Source organism: Vollenhovia emeryi, unplaced genomic scaffold, assembly GCF_000949405.1.
Source record: "Vollenhovia emeryi isolate VEMERY1.0 unplaced genomic scaffold, V.emery_V1.0 DF946613.1, whole genome shotgun sequence".
In the NCBI taxonomy this organism is placed as follows: Eukaryota; Metazoa; Arthropoda; class Insecta; order Hymenoptera; family Formicidae; genus Vollenhovia; species Vollenhovia emeryi.
In genome coordinates this window covers 1-1,858 of record NW_011959753.1, presented here as the reverse complement: position 1 = coordinate 1,858, position 1,858 = coordinate 1, and the positions used below count along the sequence as shown (strand labels likewise).

The 1,858-nt window shown below is 53.9% G+C and overlaps 1 protein-coding gene across 1 annotated transcript; it reads left to right on the top strand.

Moving 5' to 3' along the window:
• Positions 1-879: 879 nt before the first annotated feature.
• LOC105559468 (achaete-scute complex protein T3-like) lies at positions 880-1,847 on the top strand. The gene has a single exon (XM_012007772.1). The coding sequence runs from the start codon at positions 880-882 to the stop codon at positions 1,735-1,737; it is 858 nt and encodes a 285-aa protein (XP_011863162.1). The 3' UTR covers positions 1,738-1,847.
• Positions 1,848-1,858: the final 11 nt, after the last annotated feature.

Here is a 1,858-nt window from a genome sequence, read left to right as displayed (position 1 = left end):
AATATTTCATTCGCGCCTCAACATTCGCATATCCAGCGCGCCGAGACGCGTTATCTCTTCCCGCGTTCCTTATCAGAGACTTCAAAGCGCGCATCTATTATCTATCCAAACCGTCGGGCGTCCGCCTGACGTTTATTTATTCACGTAGGAATGTCCAGCGAGACCCTACCGCCCTATAACGCTCCCTCGCGCGTCGCCTTTTCGACAAGGAGAAAGACAGACCCGCGAAGAGAGACGGGAAGAGCCGCCAGAATCGAAAGGGAGAAAAAAAAGAAACGAGGAGAGCATATACCTGTTCCACGCGTGAGCACGCACATGTACAGATGCGCGCGCGTACAGGAACGCGACTCCTCGCGCGTGTATGCGCGCACGTACATCCCCCACACAAACGCCCTTAAGCATTAAGACACTAAATGAGAATCTCGGGCAGCGTAGGGCTTTGGGACCGCAGTAGTGGGGAATCACGGGGGTATGAGGCGCTGCGGGCCGGTAAAACGGGGGAAGGGGAGAAGACGGGGACTTAGGACCCGAGATCGAGAGTGCGTGGGGATAGGCGCGTGCCCGCCCCGGCTATATAAGGCCCCGAACCCTCATTGGCTAGGCATTTCGGGAGCCAGAATCGTACCGAGAGCATCGAGGGTGCGGATTAAGTTTTCTTCCCACGCTATTTCTTTTCGGTCGATCGAGTAAACCGCACGCTTTCGTCCGTTTTTTTTCCTCATCTTCACGTGTACCACGAGGTGTTAACGAGTCGCATCGACCTCACCTCGACAAAGTTTCTCTTCGATACGTCGAGCCAGTGTACGTCGCACGAAGGTCGCTTGGCACGCGCTGCTACAATTCCTGCTCCCGGGTGGTGGGGGGATTCGGACCCGTGATATGACCTTAGTGGGGTCCACGGAGGAGAGCGTCCTGCCCATCATGCTGGGTGTACAGCAGCAGCATCACCACCACGGCCTTCACGCCACTTCCAGCGCGCAAACCCATCGCGGCAACGTGATCGTCTCCACCAATAATATGCCAACCAACAACAGTACTCTACAACACGGGTGCAAGCGACCCAAGATTTACGGCCAGGCAACCGGGCCTTACGGCACGGTGCCGCATCAGCCCGCCTCGGTGGCTAGACGAAATGCGCGTGAGCGCAACAGGGTGAAGCAGGTAAACAACGGGTTCGCCACACTGAGGCAACACATACCGCAGACAGTGGCGCAGGCATTGGGAAGTAGTACCGCCGGGACACACGGAGGATCCAGAGCCGGCAGCAAGAAGCTATCTAAAGTGGAGACCCTGAGGACGGCGGTGGAATACATCAGGAGCCTTCAACGTCTTCTGGAGGATCACGACGGTGGCTCCGAGTCCAGCGGCTCCTCGCCCGCTTCTTCAACGTCCTCCAACTTGTCCGAAAATGGAGTTAACTCCGACTCCAATCATTCGGCGGAACTAAGATTACGAGGTGGCATCACCAGGGAGATCCATTGCCACGGTAGTCCACACGAGTCCGATCTTCGGCATCAACACCTCAGGCAGAACTCGAGTCCAATGACTTTCGTCCCAACGACATTCTCGGAGGCGTCAAGTTCACCAACGCCAAGTTTCATCTTCGAAACCTCGTCGGCCGAAAGTCAAGGTTACGGCACCCTTTACATGACGCACTCCGATAGTTACGACAATTGCGAAGACGAGTCATTGTTGGAAGCCATCGCCATATGGGAAGGGCGTTCTGATCTTCTGTGAAGACGTCGACCCAATCAACAAAATGATGTTTAAAAAATATTTTTTTAAATGTTTGAAAAACATTTTTTGAAACATTAAAAAAAACATTTAAATAATGGGATAAGTCCCCTTTTTCTCATGT